We start from the raw sequence: 24,831 nt of genomic DNA on the forward strand, positions 1-24,831 counted from the left end.
GATTCTGTATAAGTATCCAAGATCTATCCAACGAATAACCGATATGGGACTAAACACACATCCGCACGAGTCCTCACATACTCTCCTCATTTAAACCCCGACGTCCTCGTCGAGCTAAGAATTTAAATCCATTCAAATCTAATCACAAGCACCACGAACGGTCCGTGGTCAGCCCCAATAGATCCGTGTTGCAGCGTCCCCTAGTCCACATAGATTATAAGCCGGGTCTACTCTAATACCATTCATAACAACTCAGGACCTTATCTAAAATGGCTAGCCAGAAGATATTATTTGGATTCCTTGATTCTGTATAAGTACCTAAGATCTACCCAACGAATAACCGATGTAGGACTAAACACACGCCCGCACGGGTCCTCACAAGTAGTCTGTGAGATTAAGATGCGTTACAAAAATGATTTTCAATATAATAACCAAATCTCAAGAAATGTTTTTAAGTGCCAATAAGACCTGTTGTAAGATAGACTTGCCAATAAGACCTGTTTTCTAAAAGCTTCTAACAAGAAAAGAAAAAACAAAAAAGCCAACAAGGTAGAGAAAAGCTACAAAGGGGGTCACCTTTACAACCCACTCACTTTGTTCTCAATGACCAAATAACGTCCACCATTCACTACCATAACAGCAAGCACAAAGCTTTTCAAGTATTTATCATCTTTTTGCAACAACAGATCTTTACTTTCCAACGAACTCATTTTATAAGCTTATTTGGTTATTTCTGTGACCAAATTTAAGGATAATTCTAATCCTAAGTGGAAGTCTGTCCACTCATCACCTTCCACTCAAGAAGACATCTTTTAGCAAATGAAGCTCATGACCTCAGCAAGAACCAATACCTTAACCATAAAAATAAAGAGGAACCACCCAAGTTGCATGTATGGACTTAGAAGTCTTGAATGTTACAGAACTATAGTCAGACAGCCAGAGCAACATCACACTATATAGTCAGAAAATCATTGATTTGTATCTCAGAACATAAAGTGCAACAAATTAAGCAAAGCACCCCTTTACATTCATTTTCAGTTCCATATAATGCTCAAGGTTTTTAGATGAATATATTCTTGTATACATCTATTTTCACGTTCTAAAAGATTCTTAATGGAGATAATAAGAAATCTACTTCTTTACCTAAAACATAATTACATGTAATTGTGATCTTTTAATGGAAGGTGAACACATTCTTGTTTACAGCACCATTATTATTTACAAGATGGCTTAAGTCTTAAAACCTTTTCAACATGGGTGCAACATAGAAATTGAAAATGTCTATAACTTTTTTCTTGAATGTTGGATTTTTTTTGCATTGTTCTATTTTTCCTTAAAAAAATGATGTACCTAATATAGCCACATGGCAAGCTTTCAAAAGCAGAACCTTAAGAATGTTAAAAATTCTTAAGCATCCCTGATGGGGTAGTTTGGTAGTAATTATAATTAACAATCAAATAAATATTTAGTAGATCTAGGTGCTTAACTCATTAACTCACAAATAAGACAACTGTTAAACTGGCCAAGAGTATCTATTCATATGGAAAACTACATTAATCTTCCATTCTTAGCACCTCAGAAATAGTATAGTGGCAACACTTTAGCATGCTTAACAAGAATAATGATTGCTTTTAATATTCAGAATTTACTGATGATAGAATATTCATTAACATCGCAATAACAGCATACCATTAATATCAATCAACCAATCAGCAAACAAAAGAATAAAAAACCTGGCCAATTTAAATTATGTATAAAAACCATAAGCAACCACATGACAAACATAATAATAACCAAAACTCTAACTGTGAATTCTAGAAAGATCCAATGCTAGAAAAATAGAACAGATTAATAACAAGAGCAGTATCTGCAATGGACTATCAATTTCTTGTGAACAATATACACAATTTGAGTAACTGATAAGAAGAAAATAATGAAACAATTGATTTCATTAACCTAATAGTATTTTTAAAAAACCAATCAATTTACTGGAATGTGGGAATCACATCATTTTTAACTAAACAATTCTGGCTTCTGCAGATATAAAGACAAAATGTTGGTATTTCTTCAAAAAAAAAAACATGCATCAGAGGAGTGCCTTGTATGCAACCTAAAATCTAACTATCAAACACATGTTTATTGTAAGGAATTGTTTGATTCCTCAAATCGTGATCAAAGAATTTGATAAGCTTACCATCACAGAGTCATCCATTTATGTGGAAATAAACATGGCATTCTCTGTGTCTAGCACCTTAAAAGAGAATAGGGATTTCAATACTAAATTGCAGCATCTCTCTTAACATCAACAATGATTTTTTCAATAACATTATATACCATTAATAAACTAATCATCCAACATGGGCATCAGATAACCAGACCCAAAAACAAAACACACACGCAAAAAGAATACCATAAGCAAAACCATAACCACAAGACTGATTATGAATTCCATGAATAACCACTGATGAAAGTATTGAAGAAATTAGTACTCAAGAGCACCATTAACAATAGACAGTTTATGAAGCATTGTCATGAACATGTATAGACTTGACAAAAGTTATGGAACAATGTATAATCAAATTCATCACCGTTTTCTGCTTTCTGTTTAAGCAACTCTATCGCATGTGGAGGAACCACATTGCTTCAGCTCAACCAAAGTAAGTCCAACCTAAAAGTTCGGAATCTACAGGTGTCTCAAACCGAAGGAGACGAAACCAATCATCCGAGGCAAAATCATTGGGAGGAATCAGAAACCCTGTATAGACCAGGAGTCACGACCTTTGGCAAGTCCGACCCAGGAAAGATCCCCTGATCAGACAAAAACCCTATATTAATTCTCCATCTTTTTGGCAGCAGGAAGGCAAAAGGATGATCTTTTTATTTAGAGAATAGGAAAAACGAGGCAAAAGGACGATCTTTCTGATATTTTCAGAGAAGAAAGAAGCAGGAAAAAAGAAGGAAGCTTACATTGAGATTCTTTTGGACGGGCCTAGGCCGCTGCTTGGGGCGGCGAGGGAGCTTGGCGCCGGTCATGGCGATAAAGTCCTCCATCATCTCCTCCTTCGATAGGGAGAGGCTGAACTCCGCCGGCCTCACGTTCTTCGCCGTCTTCTTGTCGCCCTCAGCACCAGCTCTGAACCTCAAAGATCTCGTCACGGGACCAGAGACCGGCCTCCCAATCTCCACCGGAGTCCGGCCGCCGCCCGCCGTCCTCGCCTCCCGGCGACGATCTCGCCGCTCCTGCGGAGCGGGAGGCCCGTCTCTCTCGGGCTCCTTGGGCTGGGTCCGGCAGGGAATGCGGATCACAAGCCTCGGTCGACTGGAAGGAGGCGAACGATCGTTCTTGGTTTGGGGAGGAGGCGGAGGAGGAGGAGGAGGAGGAGAAGGAGAGGCGGAGGATTGACGGCGGTCGGCGGTGTCGCGGTGGCCGGAGACTAGCTGGCAGCGGAGGATGCGGGTGCTGCCCCACCGGAGCGTGGGATTCTCGAAGGGGACCGAGAAGCTGAACCCTGCCGCCGCCCGCGGCGGCGCCGGCGGAGGCTTCGGCGGCCCGTCGATCTCCGAGCACCTCAAAACCATCTCAGAGAGAGAATAATGTACCAGGGGAGAAAGAGGATTGGAGATTTGGAAAGCGCGGTGCGACGGGTTCCTTTGTCTCTCACTGGTCGTGCCTAGTTTTGTTTCCCAACGTTGGGGAGAGAGAGAGAGAGACAGAGGAGGGAGGGAGAAGGGCTTTTCTTTTTGAGGATTACTTCTAAGATGCGCTGTATGGCGGAGGAGAGCTCGGGGGCAACGTGGGCCGTCGGATGGATGATTCCACCAATCCAATTGGTACGGAAGATTTTGAGGGAGTTTGAGGGCAACGGTCCAGATCGTATTGATGGTGGACCCAAGGGGTCAAAAGCGGTTTGAACCGTGCATCATGAAAATAACTCGGCGAGGATCACGCTTTGCGGCCGGCATAGGCTGAACAACAAACAAAAAAAGTAGCCGTATTCAGTACAGGGATAAGAAGGCAAACTGTCAAAGTGGCCACATCAGGGCTCTTCGCGGCCTTGGCGGATCAAGTCCGTTACAGTATAAGGTCCTATGGTTAATCATAGCACACATATAAAAATTATACAAAATAATAATTTTTTCTATTTTTAATTAGCAATATAATACGGAGATTGTTTATATGAAAAGCAAATTGGACATCATGAGGGAGGGAAGGTTTTGCTTAAAATTTTAACCTCCATGAATACAAATCAAATAAGAAATTCGTTTTGTCAACTTTTCCTTTTATGCGGCTATTAAGCACTCTGGAAATCTTTTGGGCAAATAAAAAAAAAAAAAAAAAAACTCACAGTTAAAGCATATTGAAAACACAAGAAATCATTTTACTCTTTTTAATTAATTCTCGATACTGCAAAACTTTTCGGGATTTTTACGCGCCGCGGGGGGGGGGGGTGGGGGGTGGGGGGGGGGGGGGGGGGGGGGGGGGGGGGCGGTGGTGTATGGGATGGGAGGGTATGGTGTATGGGATGGGAGGGTATAGAATCTATGGCACTATAAATATTAGATTTTCGGGTACCAGCCAACCAGCCAGCTATTTGTTTTTTTTAAACAGTGAAATTGAGGATATGTACGGCTATGTACTAAATAAATTTTAAATAATTATATAAAATCAAAAATTTCAAATAATATCTTTTGACTATTTTTTTTAAAATTATTGCAATTAACATCAAAACGGACATAGCGCATGATTTATATGGACTAAGAAACACTGCAGCATTGGAATATATGGTTGACCACATGCCGGTAAGGATTCTTGTGCTTATATTTGAATGGATTTGGATTCTTAGCTTAACGAAAACATCGTGACTTAAATAAGAAGAGTACGTAAGAACTCGTATAGGTGTATGTTAAGTCAATTGGCTATATACTCAGTAGATTTTGAGTACTTATATATAGCCAAGAAATTCAAATAATACCTTTTGGCTAGACTTTTTGCATAAGATCTTGAATTGTCACAAATAGTATCAAAACAGATCTGGCCTATGTTCATGTGAATCAAGGAACAATGTAGCCTAAACCTATTTGGGCTAACCACGAGCTGATCGTGGTGTTTGTGGATTTGAATAGATTTAGATTCTTAGCCTAATGAAAATGCTAGAACTTAATTAGAGAGAATATGTAAGAATATGTGTGGATGTATGTTTAGTCTCATATCAACTATACATTGAGTAGATCTTAGATATTTATACGGATCCTTAGGTATCCAAATAATATCTTCCTACTAGTCTTTTAGGAAGAAGCTCTGGGGGTTGCTACAATGAATAGTGTAAGATTCATAGAGTCAACACAAGTAGAAGGATAGAATCTTGGTTTCTTGATCTATTGGGTAACCATACTAGAGTCTCCTAACACCCATATTGCAGTAGCCTGAAGTGGGAAATATGCGACCATGGACAACTCCGAGGCTGCTCTGAGTTCAGCAAGGGGAACCCATGGGCTTTGAAGTTTAGAAATCCGGCATGGAGCGATTGACCATATTGGTCTCTGAGAATGAATCCAGCGAGCAACTTGAGAGGATGGATGATGGCGGACAAAAGACAGATTCAGGGAAACCACCCACTGCCATGCACACAAGTGGTAGAAATAGATTGTCGACTCCAGTGTTGCAGTCCAGTACTGATCATGATGCCTCAATGCTTCCAAGGCAATGTCAGAGCTACTGACCAGCTGGTCGTAAGAAGCTCTCTGGTTTCTCATATAACAGCTCAGAACCTCACTCAAAATAACTAGCTGAAAGATATTATTTGAGTTTTTAATTCTATATAAATACTCAAAATTTATCCAGCAAATAATTGATGTGGGACTAAATACACGTCCATACGGATTCTCACATATTTTTTCCGTTCAAGTCCGGACATCCTCGTCAGGCTAAGAATTCAAATCTATTCAAATCTAATCGCAAACACTACGATCGACCCGTGGTCAGCTTCAATTGATCCTTATTGTAGTATTCCTTAGTCCACATAGATTATGGACTGGATCTACTCTGATACTATTTGTAACAACTCAGGATCTCATACAAAATGGCTAGCCGAAAGATGTTATTTGGATTCCTTGATTCTGTATAAGTACAAAAGATATATCCAGCAAAAAATCAATGTGAAACTAAATACACGTCCGAATAGATTCCCGCACCTCGACCTCCACAAAAGCCAACCTGAATAGACTATGATGCTCTGTTTCCCGTTGGCAACCTCAGAATCGGTGATACAATGAAATAGCTCCTCGGTTAGTTCAAAAACTGTACCAGTATCAAGTTGCTGGGTGAACTTCCAGCTTGCATTAACGTATACTAGGAATTCACTTTGAGAAGAATTTCAAAATAATAATAATAATAATAATATTTTCTAACAAAGAAGGAATGATTATATTTTAGTTGTGGTTAAGTCCACCAGACTCTTGGCAAAGCCTATATTCCAAAGCGATTTAATTGTGGGGATTCATTTTTTACTTTTAAAGTTTTGGAGAATAATCATGGGGAAAAAGTTATCATAACAGGAAAAAGTTATCATAACAGTCTGTCTATTACCCTAAAATAGCACAAACAAGTAATGATTAGGTAACTATTCATCTTCCTCTATGTCATCATCGTATTTTAGACTGGATTGAACAAGACTCCCAGCACACGCCGCTGTTTGGGAAAAAAGAAAAAAAATCCAGTAACACCATCTGTCTAACCAGAAAAAAAACATTTCCAATAAATTTCAAAAGAAGCATAATAGCAAGGGAAAATGAATACCAGCATCAATACACTAAAAATAATAGCCATGCCAACCAAGCTACATCCCTGCTACAGCATAAGCACAAAATTCCATAGAGACTTCAATTAATGCTTTAAAACATACGGGAAAAATTCAATTAATGCTTTAAAACATGCAAGAAATTAATAATTATGCATAGATTCATTGAATGGGTCATCAATCTATACCATTTAGAACGAATAACTATTTCTTTACATTTACGAATATAACGTAAAATAAATCAAGAAAAATGAAGAAAGAGTGATCTTGACTCTGATCACCCTCCCAATCAACGCCAAATTATATGGCGTGTTGCGTGCCCAGAAGAGCTCTCACAGAAAACTCCTTCAATTCCAACCGCTCCAGCTCAAACAAGATACGGTGTCTCTTTTGATGCTTTAAAATATCTTTTATGAAATGCCCTCTTCCGAAGAGTTGGCTCTGCTGATTTTTGAAAAGATACGCTGTTTTTAAAATATTACATATCTCGCCGGTACTCTATCTTCCGAGAGTTTTACAGAGTTCTTCCACTTTTCAACTTTCTGTTTTTTTTTTCTTTTCCGATCATTTGAAGGAGTTGGTCGGATGAAACTTTCCATCGATCGTGCTCATTTGAGAAAGATCGAGCTGAGCCGGATTGTTGTCTCTTAGAGACGAGATTGCCACAAACCTACACATTGGGAACGAATCACATTCTTACTAACGCCTCGATCCAAATAAACTCTTTTCAATCTGCTAAATTTATTTTAGTAAATTATTTTTTTATAATATAATTATAAAATAACAATATAGCAATTTTTAGGCAAAAGTTCTCAACAACAATACTAAATTTTCTTCTCCATCAGCAGGAAGGTTCAGCAACTGCGTACCGTTTTGGAGTCACGGTCTTGGGAGGTCGCAACCCAAGCAAAAATGCCTGCATGAACTCCCAAGATCAATTGTATGGTACCGAGACTAAGGAATCAAATGGAAATGCAAGAACAAGGAATTCTAAAAAGAACAAGAAGAGATCTTCCATTGACGTCCTCTTGGACGAGGATCTGTGCCGCCTCTTGGGCCGGCGAGGAGGCTTCGATCCTGTCATGGCGAAGAAATCCTTCTTGATCTGCTCCGCGGTCAGTGAGATATGTTGTTGAACACTAACCACCCCCCCCCCCCCCCCCCCCCCCCCCCCCCCCCCGCGCCTTCCCTTTCGTCGCCGCAGTCTTTCCCTTGCCTTCTGAATCTCTGGACGTTAAAGATCTCATCTTGGAGGTATCTTGGGAGGGTAGAGCTGGAGGCGTCGCCAGAACGGGAGGCTCGTCTTCTTGCTTCGAGTTCTTGGAGTAGGGGTGGGAGGGGAGGCGGTGCACGAGCTTCCGGCGATTGGACGGAGGGGTTGGGGAATTATTGGTTTCTTGGGGAAGAACCGTGGCCTCGCCGGGGACGCGGCGGGTGGTGGCCCACCGGAGGGAGGGGTTTTGGAAGGGGACTGAGAACATGGCTCGAGCTGGATTCGGCGGATAGGGACCCTGAAAAAACCGTTTTTAACCGTTATAACAGAAATAACCGTTACGACGGCAGTCTGTTTGCCGAGTCTATCTGTTGACTAATTTCAAAAATAAAATAAGAGTAGGGCAGAATTACCGAGGACCACGGGACTTAACTAATAGTTAGTCTAGTCATTAAAGATTGCCAATATTTTTTAACCCCACTGACATGGAAAAAGTAAGGGGATTTTCCTAAGCAGCTCTCTGGAGGGCAGTCGGCCATGGGCATCCTTAAAATGTAGCTCACCGAGTTGATCTATTTTACCAATATAATATATACCAAGATAGATATGTTATCAGAAAAATTGGGAAGTTTGAACCAAAGATAATATTTGTAATGATGGTCGAAATTAAGAATCCTAATTAGATTAGGATTCCAACACCAACCTGACCTGACCTAATATAACCAACCATAAAAGTATGATTAGGAGACAATGATATTTGACTCTAAGCTATTTTTGTGTTTGTCAAGGAAAAACTTTGCCTCATTAAATAGAGCCAAGAAGCTTCAGGACAATGTTAAAATCTTTTTTTTTTCTTTTTTATGTAATCACTAGCTTTCGTGATGTCATTGATGAGTTAGAGGCGGAAATAAAACACTTCAGGAGAATCGCTCCATCTTTTTTCCTGATACAAGACTCAATACAATATTTTTTGAATTTACTTTGATCCTGTCATATTGGGGCCCTGTCCCCAGTTTGCTACCTTGCCTTATTCAATGAATTGGTTGGGTCTACCAAACATTTCCTGAAAAAAAGGACACAGTACAATATTTGCATTATGGTACCAAGAAAAAGGAATTGCAGGATCCAGGCCATGCTCTTTTTTGTGGAAACCAAGGCATGTCTTCTTTTTGTTCTTTTTTAGTTAGGCTTCTCCGCTAGAAAGGAATAACTCAGCTGAATCCCACCCAATGTCCAAATCATGAAACGAGAATCTGAGCAATCATCAGCAAACAAGTACTGCTTCAAATCAGCCTCTGACATCTCCTTCTGTAGCAATACTCCAAACTGAATCACCGCTATAACCATTGGCATTTTCTTTTTGTATGCTCTTCCTCTTTTCGACACATGACTCTATCTTGTTAGCAGACGTATAGGTTCCTCGTAATGGTCACCATTGCCTTCTCAGCTACTAATCTTATTGGTTTTTCCAATGAAACAGTTTTTTTTTGCCCAGAGGTTGATCACAATGCTATCTTTTCATGTAGCAGTTCACTAATCTGCACTAGCATTTGAGTCACCAGAAATTGGACATCGTCTAGATCTTGTTTAAACTTGTTAGTACTGCATGCATATATGTTTACATATTGATGACCATTTCTAGCAGAATGGAGAATGGAGACGAGATGTATTACAGTGTAACTCATTTCCTTTTTGATGCTCGTGCTCTTGATGACTACCATTTTCATCCGTTGATATGGTTAGGTGTGGGAATAAACAATAGCAGAGAGGCATTTACATAAGCAAGCGTCATACACTTCCAAGGGCCATTCCCCTTCAACCCTGGATTCTGTCGGGATTGATTCCTACAAAGTTGAGTAAGTTCTTTCTTCCTTTATCCAATGGTCTTTTACCACATCCACCCTCCGTGATGATTTTTCCCATTATTGAAGTTTGGATTTTCCCATTTTATTTGTATATGTATGAATACCTTCCTAAATATCGAATTTTATATAAATATCCTCACAAAATTGATATTTGCATGTATATCCTCATAAAACACTTGTTTTACTATTCTATTCTTTTTTAATTCTTGTTTTTCATATATATCTACACCATCTAACGCCGTTAAAAAGTTAACGGTTTCAAATTAAATGACTAAAATATTCTTAATGCATAGATGTACAAAAAAAAATATTTATAAGGCAACACGGTGGAGGACAAAAAAAATAATTTTAAAACTCTATTTTATTTTTAATTAAAATAAACATGGTTTTTATTAACGGTGTTAGAAAAATAGTTATATTAGAGGCATTTATGTAACAACAGTATTTTATGAGGGTATAAAAATAAATATAAATTTTAAGAAAGTATTTACGTAAATTTAAATTTTTAGAAGGGCATTCATCCACACAAAAAAAAAAAAAAAAAAAAACTTCTTTAAGTTTTGACTGATTTAGGAGTGTTGGTATGGTTATTTTGCGGATTTGGTCTGGACAACTATATGTATGCATCCATCCGTATACGGTGCTTTCTATTGACAATGTATGCGACTTTTATTTCTGTAAGAAATATCATCCCTACAGTTTATGCATGCATCCGTAGGTGAGCTTTGCGGTATACTTACGTCGGTGACTTATCCTATTTTCCCAACACATCCGCTTGCAAACTTTCCGCCCGGACGTTCGTCTACTTATTAACATACGGATGTGGATCCGTTTAGGAATTTTGTGAATGTCTCCGCATGTGTCCATTTTTTGTGCTCGTATATCATGAGCGGATCCCTCACCGTTCGTTCAAGATCAGATTAATACCTAGAAGATTTTCATTAGTTACCATGGAAATCAAGATGTGCAAGATCCGGCGCCGCCTCCAAGGATGTCCGTTCCTCTCGATGGAACCAACGACGCCGTTGATCTCATCTTCCACCGTCGATCCGCACTGAAAATTGCCGTGGATGACGCCAAGACGCCTGTCCACCATGGATCTTGAATCCAACGGAGCACGTGCTTACCTTTTAATCCCAGAGAAGCCGGCTACAAGGATGCAGACTTATGCAAAGTCGACAATATCTAGAAAGTTAACTTTTAGTCCCTGGTTGAACCTTAAATTACTACGTAGCACTCTTGGAGACTAGGCTAGCCTGATTGGCTTTTGTTTAGGCTGCCGGGTGGCTTATCCCCTGTTTCTGATTTCATTAATCAATGAAATGCAAGGTGGTTCTTACCACATCACATAGGTACATCTTTTTTGAATTAGATGATTAAGCTGTTACCATTACTTTGACCTCGATCTAGGTTCATAACATGGATTGTTTACATCCTAATAGTGCTTTTTTGAGCAAGATGGTAGGAGAGGCTGTTGCACATTTCATTAGAGATGAGGTGGAAACACATCCATAAAACGAAACCACTACAGGAAAAGAGAGGTTAAAAAATATAGATAGATCGATGGAAATCCAAGATTTTCATCAAAATGACCCATAGGAGCCCGTGTAAAAACCACAAATTAGAAGCAAGAGAGGAGTTTTCATCAAAGCACTCACCACCATTATCATAAGTCAGGAGTTTCCTGAAAGTTTTTGTACTAACTGCCCCTTTCCATTGTTTGTTCATGTAAATCCATGCGATTCAAACTTCTGCTAGTCAACTTCGTGACTTGCACGGTTCTAGCAGTCTTAAATCATGTGTTTGGGCCTAGGCCGACTGGCTTTTCCGGTCCATATTTCCAGTCCATTCGTTAAGACTTGTCTTGAAAATTTCTTTTGATTTTTTAGTTTTAGAATTAGCCTCTAACACCTAACCCAACTAATAAAAAACTGGACCTAGTCCACTTGACTGGTCCCGATATAAGAGTTGAAATAGGAGATGAAAAAAAATAGAGCCTTGTTCGACTAGGAGGAGGAGATAGAAAACAAAGATAGAGCCTTGTTCGACTGACTCCTCCTCCAGCTTGATTTTCTACAGAAGCTAGGAACCATAGCCTCGATCGGCTATTTAATGACCCCCACACTCCCTTTTCGCCTCACCATCAACAAGTTTTGCTAATCACTATTGCTAGAGTATCATTACATCTTTCCTTCTTCTCTTGACTTCCGATGGTCTTGGCTTACGGTGCTCACCAAAAATTTCAGTTAAGGGTTCACCAAAGTCTTAAGTTCTAAGAGAGATTTTTGAAATTATTTAAACTTGTAGTTTGGTTTTGCTCGCAAGATAAATAAGAAACTGCATTTTCTAGAATTTTTATTTATACAATATTATTTTTTAATAAATAACTTTTTAATTGATTTATATGTGATTTATAAATTTTATGAGAAAGCATTTTAAATGAAAAATAGATATGCAACTCGGAGTAACATTTTTCGAACTATTGTCATATTAGTTACTAATCTTACATCGTATATGCATATTTTAATTGGATTATAATATACATGATATTTTATAAAAGTACTTTGACATGCATCAGATTTGAACTATGAGCCTCACTATGTATTAAACCCCCCCAATTGGGGATTATAATTGGTATTTTGACTATTACTGAGCTTATTGATTCTATGTCTAGCTCCATCATAGGATATAAATGTAGTATTTTGACCCATTCTGTAAAATATAAGTGCAGTATTCTGACCCACTGCGCAAGATATAAGTACGGTTCTATTTCTGGCCTAACTACAAGGTATAAATGTGACTGTTAAGTTAAATGTGATTTATTTCGAATCGAATTTATGATTACATATATGAATATTTGAAAAATATGGATTTCAATGGATTGTGTTTTAAAATGGAATTAGTTATGTCTTTGCACTAATTCGTGGTGATTTGTGTTTTACGATTGTATCCTATATTGTTACATGAATTACCAAGTTGAATATTTATTACTTACTCGGTTGTCAAGCTCATTATCCCTTTTTTTTGACATATTTGAGAACTAAGATGGCGCAGGGTTATGATCGAGAGAGTGACTACAGGCTGAATTTGATATCTTTAATTTATAATAGGATTTGACTAGAGTTTGATATAAGATTTTTTAAATATTATTCGGTTGTATGAGACATTAAAATTTGATTCTAGTTATTTAAATTAAAATTTATATAGTAATTATTTAAATTTATTTTGTTATTTGTTATGATATCTTGATAAGATGTCTTGTATGCTTGTAGGGAGAATTTTCTTGAGTGCACGGTGGTTGCCATAATCCTATGCTCACAATCTCAGGTCGGAGGCATGATAAAGTACATAACAGATAAAATAGACTGTTTAGTATGGTAGCTAGGATATAGATGTGACGAATTTATGCTGTTGTATGTAGGGCTGACACGCAGATGTAAATCATGCTTAGAACAAATAACAAAGAAAATCCTTGTAACTATCCTCAATTCTCATTTTTCTCATGCCAGTAAGATGATGAGAAGATTAGCATGGTTATATCTCAAGTAATATACGTTTTCCATTTTCTTGTTAAAAGAATATTGGATTCAACAACAAATACACAATTCGCGAACTCTTCTATTTTGAATCTTTTGTTGAACTTGTCATAAGGAGAGAGAGCTTATTCTGCCGGTGCAGTTGAGGATGGCTGAAGATCCTGATGCTGTCCTTTTACGAGGTTGGAGAGTCTCTAGCCAAATGAAGTCACCGTTCATCTGTTCCTTCAGCCTATACCATTGAAGCCATGCGCGCAAACTCCATTGGGGATACAACCCAGAAGCTTAAGGAGATTGAGGAGCAAATTTTTGAAAAGAGAGATGATTTTCAGAAGTTTGAGGCCAAGTAAGGAGAAGTAGAAGAAACCTTTTCCCCTCTACTTGTTCAGCATCAGCTGTACCATCGTAGTTCCTACTTCCCCCTGCCAAATCTCTTCATATTGTTAGCGTATTTATCTAACCAGTGTTCTCAGATTTGTTACGTCAGTGTACTAATGGGTTGAGGCATCTAAATAACCCCCGTTTAGTCGCATCAAGAAAATAAAATAAAATAAAAAACAGAGAACCTGTTTGGATGAATTTAACTACAGAACTACTTTCCAACTTCTAAAATCTCTTCCTACAGTAATTATATTTCTATTTTTCCGGATCAGCAGAAAAACTATTTTCCTTGTTATTTTCATAATTAGCAATTCATTGGGCCTTGTATCAAAGCCAGTATAATTATGATGGCGGGCAACTACTGCTTCGAGACATGCAAGCTCTCGAGAGGATGTGGCTCATTCCGGACCACTCATGTATATCAAAAGGCCAACACTATTGTTGTGTGGGTCACTTCCTATATTGTTCATCATTGAGAAGGGATCTTTTGAAAAAACCATGCATCTGTTCCTTTCTCTCTATTGATGCACGATTAATATGAGCCACCATTATATATATATAAACAAAATTAATGAGCCCTATCATATTTCTTTTTTCCTTGTTCAAAGAACAAGATGGTTTTGAGTTGGATTCACCGGTGATGGCTCGGGACATCTGGAACGCCCCCTTCGCTACCATAGCGCCCAGGTTTGTTCTTGTTTCTTGGGAGCCCCCACCCCCTGGCCATCTTAAGGTGAATTTCGATGCGAATATGCCTGCCAGTGGAGATTGGGCAGGAGTGGCTTTTGTGATCAGAGACCACGGCGCTAGGCTGATTGCTGCTGGGGGATATCGCTCCTCTGAGGCCTCGGCATTCGGGGTGGAGCTCAGGGCTGTATGGATGGAATTATCCCATATGAGATATGTGCTGGGGGCGGACGGGATCATTCTGGGGACTCGGCTGTCTTGATTAATCGCCTTCAGGTGGAGAGGCGGGAGGTGGTGGAGCACCCACTTTTGTGTGACATGCGACGGATGCTACGGAATTGCCGGGCTGTTTAGCTCAGACATGTCTTTCGAGAAGCGAACCGAGCTGCTGATTGGATTGCCTCCTTCGCTGCGCAGCATTCAGGAGTGTTTCTATGGACCCAGGAGGTTCTAGTTCCGACTGACTTTACTAGTATTCTTATTAGTGATGTAGCTGGATGTGCTCATGTGAGAGCTGCTTGAGCAGCTGAACCACCGGGGGGGGGGGGGGGAGGAACAAGATGGTGCACATGCAAGGCCCTTTCTTCCTGATCACCCAAACCGACCCAGTGGGTCCGCCCGGGCAAGGCCCAAATGGGCCGGAAGGGTGGCCGGGGGAACTCCCAGCCCGATTCGTATACGTCCCCGAGTAGGGGGAACCGGGAAGGGGCTCCGACCCCGACTCGGACGCCGCCTCCTCTACTCGCAAGAGATTTCCCCGGCGTTCTTCGTCTTCTTCCCACGATAAGCCACCACGCTGGCGCCACCTGAAAGCCACCTCCGCCGCTTCTCCCTCCCTCTTTCTCTCTCTCCAGAACCAGCCATCCCTTCCCTTGCGTTCTCTCTCTTGGTTCTTGGTGGGGGAAGGAGGGATTAAGCCCAACCGAGGGGATGTCCACTCCGAGGGATCAGACTACAGCTAGGGTTGGGAGACCTTAGCTTATTGTTTTCTCGGGTTGGGCACTTGACCGGGAGTCTTAGACAGTCTCATTCAATCTTCACATCACCATGCTTTCTCTCTCTATTCATTCGCCTCACCCTCTCTTCTTTCTTCTTTATTTCCCACACAATTCCCCTAATTTTGCTCATGCTTTTCCCTCGCTAATTTTGTGGGTAATTGAATTTGTAGTGGAGATGAGCTACGATGTGGCAAGAAGAAGGCTAGCTTGGGACCTTGATATTCGCTCGGGCTTCTAATTGAAGTAAACCCTAAACTCGTCTTATTTTAATATGTACAAATAGTTGTGTTGCTGGTGGTCCAAACCGAGAACGATTGGCACTGCGGTGTGAACGGGGTTCCGTCTGAGTTGTCTTGGTTGGTGTTGGTTGCGCTCCACCTTCCGCCAAGAAACCTGCAAACAAGCCTTGCACCACCACCAGGGTGGTGATGGCCCTCCGACGGTCAAGTCAGAGGAGATTGGAGGAGGAGGAGAGGTGATAATCGCAAGTAAGAGAGTGCTCTGGGAGATATTGCTCACTCCCCCCCCCTTTCTCCCCCCAGCCGCATATATACCTGGCTGGGGGTCTCTCAGGGGGGTTCGTTATCGTGGGGCACGATGGTGTGGCCACTGACATGGCCGTTACAGGGCGTCGTGGAGCAGCACCGGGTACGGCCACGTCAGGGCATAGTGGGGCTCCGCTTTGTACGGCTGATGCAGGAGATCGTGGAGCAGCATCGGATACAGCCGTTGCAGGGAGTAGTGGAGCAGGAGGCCGCGGCGTGCCTCTGGGGAATAGCCTGTCGTTATCAAGAGATCTCCGACTCGGGGTCGGATTGCTGGATCAAAGGGCAGCCGTAGTCTTCCTGGGCGCGCGTGCCGGTCACGTGGGGCATGGCGGCTTATTTCCCCCGTAACAGTAGCCCCCCACTTCCGAGCCTGGAACCAGAAGGGGAACAGGTGAAGGGAGTGATGTTTCAGGATTGCCGCCGTTCCTCGGAGAGGCGCGCGCGCTTCGAGCTCCCCGCCCTTTTTATGGCGTATGGCGGTTATTGCTGACCTGGCAGTCTGAGGATTTCGGCGGACATCCTTCCTTAATGGTGTCGATTCGCCTTTGGGGCGCGAGCGACCCTTCGGCAGCCAGGCGTCCTCTGGCGTCATCGAGGCGTCACTTGCCTTTCCGCCTATTTAATCGGGGGCCTTCCCCCGTCCGTCTTCTTCTTTACAGATATTTTCAAGTTTCCCCTTTGCGCAGCTGTTGCTGCCGTCGGACTGTTCACTTGTTTCTCCTTTGGCGCTCTCGGAGCCGTTCTTACCTCTTTTCCGGTGAGTTTTTCCCATTCTTCTACTTAGGGCTCTCCATACTTTCCCCTCTTATACTAGTGTACTCCAGTCGCTCCGGTCTTTCCCCCTTCCTGTCCCCGTCCTGACCGTAGGTTTATTGGCCATTAGGAATGGGCGAAGTGAGAGCAGACCAAATTAAGTCGGAGCTGGTCGCCACAGACTTAGACAGACTCGTGGCTCGGTACCACCTTCCCGAGGCCTGCAACGCCACGCTCCCGGGGCCTGAGGAGAGAATGTCCCATCCTCCTCCAGGGAAGATCGCCATCAATGAGGGCATTCTCCAGGCCGGGTTCCGCTTTCCCCCTTCGGACTTGGTCATGCAGGTGCTACGGGGTTTAAGAGTGGCACCGACGCAACTGGTGCCGAACTCGTGGCGGGCCCTGACGGTCTTCCAGGTTCTCTGCCGTATGCACGAGATCCCCGCCACCCTGAATGTTTTTTGGGAGTTCTACAGCCTGAGCGGCCACCCCCAGGACAAAGGGTGGTGGTGCTTCGCAGCGCGGCGAGGATGCGGCCTTGTCAAGGAGGCTCCTACCTCCATTCACAAATGGAAGGAGCGCTTCTTTTTTGTTGATGCAGATCCCTCTTGGAAAATCAGGGCGACCTGGGAGACCCCGATGAAGTCTCCGATCGGCCTATCGAGACTGTCAAGGGAGGAGTCCGATGGCTTGGCCGCCTTGAAGGGGTTGGTTGCCGAGGGCCAGCTCCCCCCGGTGGCCCGCCTTATTTCCGAGGATACTTTGGTGAATGTCGGTCTGAGCTTAGTCCCCACCGACCGTGAGTCCGCCACCGATTCTTTCTTGACTTTTTCCCTTCTTTCGTCCCGTTCTTTCCTTTGGTTTCTCCGTCTCCGACTATCCCGTCCTTTTTGCAGAGATCGACGACGTCATGCGGTCGGTGAAGACAAAAGCTGTTGGTAGGGCGTCCCTGCTGGAAGCAGCCCAGAGGAGGAAACGAGCTCTTCCGAGCGGGGCCCCACCGGCGAAGAAGTCGCGTAAGGAGGTGCCTCCGACGCCGACCGACGAGTCCGGGCCCACCGATCAGGGAGACGTCGTGGGCACGGACCGGCAGCTGACGCTGTATCAGCCCTCCGGTGGTAAGATTGCCGCTACTCCGGAGGTATCATCCGAGCCTGCCCGAGACGGACGGGTCGGACGTGATCGGTCCCCGACCCGGCCTTCGACTCGGTCGGCTCCTGATGACTCGAGGAGGGACGCGCCGAGGCCCCGACCGAGCGGGACCCTATCAATTCCTGGGGTGACCCCCGCCCCGAGCGCGATCGGCCGGACTCTTCCCCAGGCGATGGATAGGGGTAAGGCTGCAGAACCACCGTCCGGCTCTGGGGAGAAATCGGGGTCTGCCTTTACTACCGATGGCGCCCGAAATCTCATCGAAATAGTGCTGCTGGAGAAGGACCGTCGGCGGGTCCGGGAGTTGGAGGTCTCTGACGTTGGGGCTGCCAGCTGTGTCTGTCTCATGTCGGTGAGTGTTCTTCTGGCCGCTTTTCACCATTTATTGGCTCTGTTGTTCTCCGCCTGACTCCCTTATTTTTCCTATTTCTTAGCTCGCCCAGTACATGATCCGTCTGGAGGAGTGCTACAAGGAACAGGCGGGGCTTCTGGCGAAGGCCGAGGACCGACTGAAAGCAGTGGAAAAGGGAGGCCAGGCTGTGGCAGGCAGGACGACCGGGGACTTCGAGGCGAGGCTCCGGGAGGCCGAAGAGCGGGCACTCGGCTTTGCTGCCCTCGAGAAGCAACTGTTGGAGGCTCAGGAGCAGCTCAAGGTTGCCTCGGGTCTTGAGGGCGAGGTCAAGAAGGCGGATGAGCGGGCCGAGAAGCAGTCCCGGAAGGCTGCCGACTACCGGGAGAGGTGGGAGAAGGCCCAGCGGTCAGCCGACAACGCCCGCAACCGAACCCGGTCTCTTGAAGCTAAGCTGGGCGAATTGGAGTCGGCCTTGGAGAAGTCCCGTGCGAGCGATCAGGAGCTTCATTCGCGCCTGACGGAGGCTGAGGCTGCTCGCATTGCTGCCGAAGCGAAGCACAAGGAGGCTCGGGCTGAGCTGCTGAGGGTCTCCACCGAGGCGGAAGGCCGGATTGTGGCGAAGGTCTTGGAGGCGAAAGCCCAGATTATGGAGCGGGCAGAGGCGGCGCTGGCCGAGAGGAGTGCGGAAATCGGGCGTCAGGCGGTAGAGGCTTATCGCCAGTCCGCCGAGTTCGCTCATGATATGTCGGAGGCAGTACAGACCTATCGTCAGTCCGACGAGTTTGTCCGTGACGCGTCGAACGCGGGGGCCGAAGCCTTTGTCTTAGGCTTCGAGGAGGGCCTGGCAAGGGTGTCGGCTAAGTACCCCAAAGTTGACCTGAGCGAGATCTCCCTTCTCGACTCCTCTCCGGCGCCATTGCCTGTTGGTTCTCCTGCTGCTTCCCTACCTCCTGCGGACGAGCCCGACGTTCCCGACCCGGGAGTTCCTCCAAGCTGACCTCTTGTACCTTTCGTTGTCTTCTTTTTTTTTGTATACCGGCGTTTTGCCAAATTGTATGGGCCTCGGCCCTGAAACAATGAAAATTAATGCAAGTTGAATGTTTCTTCATCTCGCCTTCGTCCTTCTTTTTCTTTTAACTCTCGGTAGCGTCTTGCTGACTCCTGGCTCCCGAAATTCTTCCGGCGCTAGGCCAGGCATCCGAGGGTTAGGCCTCAGAAAACTCTTCCGGCGCTAAGCCAGGCATCCGAGGGTTGGGCCTCAGGAAATTCTTCCGGCGCTAAGCCAGGCATCCGAGGGTTAGGCCTCAGGAAATTCTTCCGGCGCTAAGCCAGGCATCCGAGGGTTAGGCCTCAGGAAATTCTTCCGGCGCTAAGCCAGGCATCCGAGGGTTAGGCCTCAGGAAACTCGTCCGGCGCTAAGCCAGGCATCCGAGGGTTAGGCCTCAGGAAATTCTTCCGGCGCTAAGCCAGGCATCCGAGGGTTAGGCCTCAGGAAATTCTTCCGGCGCTAAGCCAGGCATCCGAGGGTTAGGCCTCAGGAAATTCTTCCGGCGCTAAGCCAGGCATCCGAGGGTTAGGCCTCAGGAAACTCTTCCGGCGCTAAGCCAGGCATCCGAGGGTTAGGCCTCAGGAAATTCTTCCGGCGCTAAGCCAGGCATCCGAGGGTTGGGCCTCAGGAAATTCTTCCGGCGCTAAGCCAGGCATCCGAGGGTTAGGCCTCAGGAAATTCTTCCGGCGCTAAGCCAGGCATCCGAGGGTTAGGCCTCAGGAAACTCTTCCGGCGCTAAGCCAGGCATCCGAGGGTTAGGCCTCAGGAAACTCTTCCGGCGCTAAGCCAGGCATCCGAGGGTTAGGCCTCAGGAAACTCTTCCGGCGCTAAGCCAGGCATCCGAGGGTTAGGCCTCAGGAAATTCTTCCGGCGCTAAGCCAGGCATCCGAGGGTTAGGCCTCAGGAAATTCTTCCGGCGCTAAGCCAGGCATCCGAGGGTTAGGCCTCAGGAAACTCTTCCGGCGCTAAGCCAGGCATCCGAGGGTTAGGCCTCAGGAAATTCTTCCGGCGCTAAGCCAGGCATCCGAGGGTTAGGCCTCAGGAAATTCTTCCGGCGCTAAGCCAGGCATCCGAGGGTTAGGCCTCAGGAAATTCTTCCGGCGCTAAGCCAGGCATCCGAGGGTTAGGCCTCAGGAAACTCTTCCGGCGCTAAGCCAGGCATCCGAGGGTTAGGCCTCAGGAAATTCTTCCGGCGCTAAGCCAGGCATCCGAGGGTTAGGCCTCAGGAAACTCTTCCGGCGCTAAGCCAGGCATCCGAGGGTTAGGCCTCAGGAAATTCTTCCGGCGCTAAGCCAGGCATCCGAGGGTTAGGCCTCAGAAAATTCTTCCGGCGCTAAGCCGGGCATCCGAGGGTTAGGCCTCAGGAAATTCCACTCGTTGGTCGACCAAGGCTGGCGCATGCCGAGGCAACTGGTCGGGGCTTCAGGCTAGTCTGCTCCCGGGATGGTCATCGGGTTAGCCTGGCATCCGAGGGCCGAGCCTCGGGACCTTCCACTCGTTGGTCGGCCAAGGCTGGCGCAAGCCGAGGCGACCGGTCGGGGCTTCCGGCTAGTCTGCTCCCGGGATGATCATCGGGCTAGCCAGGCATCCGAGGGCCGTCAAGCCTCAGGAAATTCCGCTCGTTGGTCGGCCAAGGCTGGCGCAAGCCGAGGCGACCGGTCGGGGCTTCAGGCTAGTCTGCTCCCGGGATGATCGTCGGGTTAGCCTGGCATCCGAGGGTTGTCAAGCCTCAGGAAATTCCGCTCGTTGGTCGGCCAAGGCTGGCGCAAGCCGAGGCGACCGGTCGGGGCTTCAGGCTAGTCTGCTCCCGGGATGATCGTCGGGTTAGCCTGGCATCCGAGGGTTGTCAAGCCTCAGAAAATTCCACTCGTTGGTCGGCCAAGGCTGGCGCGAGCCGAGGCGACCGGTCGGGGCTTCAGGCTAGTCTGCTCCCGAGATGATCGTCGGGTTAGCCTGGCATCCGAGGGCCGAGCCTCGGGACATTCCGCTCGTTGGTCGGCCAAGGCTGGCGCAAGCCGAGGCGACCGGTCGGGGCTTCAGGCTAGTCTGCTCCCGGATGATCGTCGGGTTAGCCTGGCATCCGAGGGTTGTCAAGCCTCAGAAAATTCCACTCGTTGGTCGGCCAAGGCTGGCGCGAGCCGAGGCGACCGGTCGGGGCTTCAGGCTAGTCTGCTCCCGGGATGATCGTCGGGTTAGCCTGGCATCCGAGGGCCGAGCCTCGGGACCTTCCACTCGTTGGTCGGCCAAGGCTGGCGCAAGCCGAGGCGACCGGTCGGGGCTTCCGGCTAGTCTGCTCCCGGGATGATCATCGGGTTAGCCTGGCATCCGAGGGCCGAGCCTCGGGACCTTCCACTCGTTGGTCGGCCAAGGCTGGCGCAAGCCGAGGCGACCGGTCGGGGCTTCAGGCTAGTCTGCTCCCGGGATGATCGTCGGGTTAGCCTGGCATCCGAGGGCCGAGCCTCGGGACATTCCGCTCGTTGGTCGGCCAAGGCTGGCGCAAGCCGAGGCGACCGGTCGGGGCTTCAGGCTAGTCTGCTCCCGGGATGATCATCGGGTTAGCCTGGCATCCGAGGGCCGAGCCTCGGGACCTTCCACTCGTTGGTCGGCCAAGGCTGGCGCAAGCCGAGGCGACCGGTCGGGGCTTCAGGCTAGTCTGCTCCCGGGATGATCGTCGGGTTAGCCTGGCATCCGAGGGCCGAGCCTCGGGACATTCCGCTCGTTGGTCGGCCAAGGCTGGCGCAAGCCGAGGCGACCGGTCGGGGCTTCAGGCTAGTCTGCTCCCGGGATGATCGTCGGGTTAGCCTGGCATCCGAGGGTTGTCAAGCCTCAGGAAATTCCACTCGTTGGTCGGCCAAGGCTGGCGCGAGCCGAGGCGACCGGTCGGGGCTTCAGGCTAGTCTGCTCCCGGGATGATCGTCGGGTTAGCCTGGCATCCGAGGGCCGAGCCTCGGGACCTTCCACTCGTTGGTCGGCCAAGGCTGGCGCAAGCCGAGGCGACCGGTCGGGGCTTCCGGCTAGTCTGCTCCCGGGATGATCATCGGGCTAGCCAGGCATCCGAGGGCCGAGCCTCGGAAAATTCCGCTCGCTGGTCGTGCGCTTGTCGCTCGCTGCCCGACGGGGTTTCTCCGTGGCCAGCCGCGATCATGTTTCTCCTTTTCTCTAAGCGTTGCCTGGGGGAACACGAGAAGGGCATTAAACGCTAATTAATGCGTTACCTGGGAAATCGGATCGCCAGCTGCTGCTTGCGAGGAGTGTTAGTTGAGCGGCCGCGATACGCGGGTTCTTCGAGGAGGATACGGCCTGGGCGCGAGCGGAGATATGTGGACCTAGGGGTACATGACACCCGGATTGTCCTGCACAAAGAATGCGGTTTAAGGAGAATGACGCTTAGGAAATCGCGGGGAGATACGCCTCGGGAGCCGGAACGGCTCCGGTTTCAATGCGCCTGCATTTATTGGAGCCACCCGCATCGGAACGACCAGGGGGCCGCAGTTTGGCTATAAATACAGGTGCAGGTACGATGGAGTTTGCCAAGCCGGAGCTGTTCAGGTTGCCATGGATCGCGGACCTCCTCCTTGGCATATGACTGAGAGACTCCTGTTGAAGGAAAGGGGAGGCGCTCCCCTTGCGACTTCAGCCAACTAGCCGTTTCATCTGGGATCAACAAGGAGGGTCTTCCCGGCGGAACTCCGCTCTAGGCGTTTCATTCGGGATCACATCTCCCCTCCTTGAAGTTCAGCCTCCCGATTGAGCTCTGCACCAGACGCTCAGTCCGGGACCGCGCCTCCATATGCTCTTCCCCCTCGAATTCCTTCTCTTTCCTACCACTGGGGAGGATGGGAATATCCTTTGGAGGCGGCGTTCCCCTGGGGGCAGCGGGAGCTTCTTCTGCGGCGGCTCCTCGTCTTTTTGGTGAGGTGCTGGATGGCGCCTCCGGTTAGAAGCACCCACTTCCGGTGGGATTGCAGCTGCTTTGGGTTGAGGGTTTGGGATCCTCGGTCCTCAGCTCCACGGATTCTCCACCTCTTCTTTGCTTTCTTTACTCCCTAATTCCCCTCTGGGAATTCCTTGTAATCACACGAGCACGCCATTGTAACCAGAAATTATTGAAATGAAAAGTGTGGCACCTTTTCAAATTGTCTTTCTGGCCTTGTTGTTCTACTGGTAATACATCCGCAGGTTAGCGGAATTCCAGCCCCTTGGAATTTCTCGGCCATCTAGGGCTTCCAACTGGTAGGAGCCAGGTCGGTTTACCCAACGAACTTTATACGGGCCTTCCCAATTCGGCGCTAGCTTCCCACCTTCCACAAGAACACGCCTTACATCATAGTTCGCCATAGTGAGAGAGATCACCATGGCGTCATCGTGGGGAGTCTGAACCCCCTTTACATCTTCATCACAAAAAGCGATTACATTTCCGACCCGCTGCCTCTTCGCGACGGCCACTCCTGATGCTTCCGCCGAGCCCCCTGCGTTCCTCACGGGCCGAGAGCAGCCCCCAGTGATGGTGTGGATCACTCCCGCAACGGGTCGATTCTGCTCCCGAGGCTCCTGAGGGGCCGGGTCGGCCGGACGCGGGTCTGCCGGGGGACGTCGGTCGTTTACATATCGACCGAGACGCCCTCGGCGAATGAGAGCCTCGATCTCGTCCCGAAGCTGGAAGCAGTCTTCGGTATCGTGGCCGTGGTCTCGGTGGTACTCACAGTACGCCCGAGAAGGCCTCCTCCCAGGGATCTTCTTCATCTGCCTCGGGACCGGGAGGTCCTCCCGCCCCTTGACCTCCATGAGGATCTGGGCCCGGGGGGGCAGGAGTGGGGTGTACCGGTTGAAGCGTCGGTGCGGAGAACGAGGGCGTGTGGCGCCGTGGTTCCTTGCTGGTGACGGGCTTCTGCGCCGGCGTTGAGGCGTCGGGCTCCTCCTCTGGGGTGCCTCTTTTCGCCTTTTCTTCCCGGGCTTTAGAGGGGCCTCGGCGGCCTCCTTGTTCCGGTGGGAGGCTGCCTCCTCGGCGTTTGCATACTGGTTTGCCCGAGATAACAGCTCCGGGAAGCTCCGCGGCAGGCGTTTGTCCAGGGAGAAGGTGAGTCTGCCCTTCCGGAAGCCACGCTTCAGGGCTGAGAGAGCCACTTCCTGGCTCAGGTTCCGGACCTCCAGTGTAGCCTTGTTGAAGCGGGTGAGATAATCCCGCAGGCTTTCTCCCTCGTTTTGCCGGACATCAAAGAGGGAGTCGGAGACCAGTCGCCGCCTGCTACTGACGGCGAAATGGCTGATGAAGAAGCGGGTGAACTGGTCGAAGGACTGGATGGAGTTAGCCTCCAGGCCGGCGAACCATGCCCTTGCCGGGCCACGGAGGGTCGCCGGGAAGGCCTTGCAGAGGAGCGGATCCGATGCTCCATGGAGGAGCATAAGAGTCCTGAAACTCTCCACGTGGTCCCGCGGGTCCGCCGCCCCGTCGTAGGGTTCGATCGCCGGCATTTTGAACCCCGGCGGGTTCGGGGTCCGCA

General features: G+C 47.5%; 1 protein-coding gene and 1 long non-coding RNA gene across 2 annotated transcripts in view; one reads left to right on the forward strand and one right to left on the reverse strand.

Annotated features, from left to right (window-relative positions):
* Nucleotides 1-2,501: 2,501 nt before the first annotated feature.
* On the reverse strand, nucleotides 2,502-3,686 carry LOC103712921 (WAS/WASL-interacting protein family member 3-like). The gene is made up of 2 exons (XM_008799631.3): nucleotides 2,968-3,686; nucleotides 2,502-2,808 (listed from the first exon to the last, which is right to left on the reverse strand). The coding sequence occupies exons 1-2, from the start codon at nucleotides 3,577-3,579 to the stop codon at nucleotides 2,734-2,736; spliced, it is 687 nt and encodes a 228-aa protein (XP_008797853.1). The 5' UTR covers nucleotides 3,580-3,686; the 3' UTR covers nucleotides 2,502-2,733.
* Nucleotides 3,687-15,122: 11,436 nt separating this feature from the next.
* The window catches only part of LOC103712880, a 39,589-nt gene continuing 29,880 nt past the window's right edge, over nucleotides 15,123-24,831 (forward strand). Inside the window, exon 1 of the long non-coding RNA XR_005512744.1 lies at nucleotides 15,123-15,720. This is a non-coding gene — a long non-coding RNA (uncharacterized LOC103712880). The remainder of the gene's footprint in view (nucleotides 15,721-24,831) is intronic.

This window comes from Phoenix dactylifera, chromosome 8, assembly GCF_009389715.1.
Source record: "Phoenix dactylifera cultivar Barhee BC4 chromosome 8, palm_55x_up_171113_PBpolish2nd_filt_p, whole genome shotgun sequence".
Taxonomy (NCBI): Eukaryota; Viridiplantae; Streptophyta; class Magnoliopsida; order Arecales; family Arecaceae; genus Phoenix; species Phoenix dactylifera.

Bases quoted from the DNA above. Each gene is read 5' to 3' on its own strand.
- LOC103712921 (XM_008799631.3), bottom strand. From the start codon at position 3,579: ATGGTTTTGAGGTGCTCGGAGATCGACGGGCCGCCGAAGCCTCCGCCG. The intron at 2,809-2,967 runs GTAAGCTTCCTT...TTGTCTGATCAG, and splicing joins CCGTCCAAAAGAATCTCAAT to GGGATCTTTCCTGGGTCGGA.